Genomic DNA, 1,121 nt, shown 5'->3' with positions numbered 1-1,121 from the left:
TGCCTACGTTTGCTGCCACTAGTAAGTCGTCTGTGACGTCATCTGTGACGTCATCTTCGTCGTCAACGGATGCGATTGGAAAGATTAAAAGTACGCTACCGTCTTCATCTACGTCAACATCGTCATTATTGATGTCTGTAACATCGCCAGCAACGACATCAACAATGTCTGCAGCTGCATCAACTACCACATTGGCTGTCGATGCTCTGGCTTCTATGAGGCCGATAACGAAAGTATCAGCACCATCAACAATCTTGAAAACGTCATCAACTACTACAGCGACATCATCAGCAGCAGAAACAAGTTCAGAGGCGAATACAGTTAGAAATTCGACAAAGCTGAAAATTTCAACTACACAGAACAGTGTCATAAACAATGATACAGCCGCCTCGACTACAAAATCTTCATCCATACAACATAAGCCCAAAGAGATTTTGATTTCAACGCCATCATCATATTCTAACTCATCTAGTACTACTGTCGCTACTACACCAGCAGCTGCAGTTACTACTGCTACTACTTTTGATACCATTAACAACAAGGGTGATGACAATAATACTTCCAGTGGTAGTGGCAGTAATGCTAGCTCTCTGAAAACGGTAGTTTTGAGAAAAAGGAAGCATCTAACAACACCTGGGAAAGTTTTCCCTCTCCCTTCAAGATCACCTCCAAAGAACTGCCTTGTGAGGCCTAGTTTTAGCAAGGGCAAACAGATTGCACTGAAATCGCCAACGTCTGTCACTAAATCTTCTGTTACTGATTTTTCATTAGCAACGACCTCTGCGCCAAAAGTTTCAACAGATTCTACGGGAGTGTCTTTCGTAGTTGCACCACTGTCTACTGCAACTGCAAGTACAACAATTTCAGCCATGCCAACAACTACAACAGTTGTTGCTGCGAAACCTTCAACAAAATTTTTGAATGTTCTGATGACTATTTCGTCTGCCACATCAGTAACTACCGCACAATTTGCAACAACAACATCAGCAAAATCTTCAAAAATTGCACTCTCAACTTTGAACATTGCAAAGATGAAACAGATTTGCAAACTTGGACCCGACACCATTTCTATGTTACCTGGCAAGAGATCGTTATCATTACCAGCATCATCATTATCATCG

At 41.8% G+C, this 1,121-nt stretch overlaps 1 protein-coding gene across 1 annotated transcript; it reads right to left on the bottom strand.

The window, feature by feature from the left end:
• Window positions 1–7: 7 nt before the first annotated feature.
• On the bottom strand, window positions 8–1,066 carry HELRODRAFT_184541 (hypothetical protein; the record flags this gene model as incomplete). The annotated part of the gene is made up of 1 exon (XM_009033466.1): window positions 8–1,066. A coding segment is annotated over one exon (1,059 nt), but the record flags the coding sequence as incomplete, so codon positions are not given.
• Between the last annotated feature and the right edge of the window lie 55 nt (window positions 1,067–1,121).

The sequence above is a fragment of the Helobdella robusta genome (assembly GCF_000326865.2).
Source record: "Helobdella robusta unplaced genomic scaffold HELROscaffold_919, whole genome shotgun sequence".
Lineage (NCBI taxonomy): Eukaryota > Metazoa > Annelida > Clitellata > Rhynchobdellida > Glossiphoniidae > Helobdella > Helobdella robusta.
The sequence above is the reverse complement of the archived record's forward strand: the minus strand, read 5'-3'. Positions and strand labels throughout refer to the sequence as shown.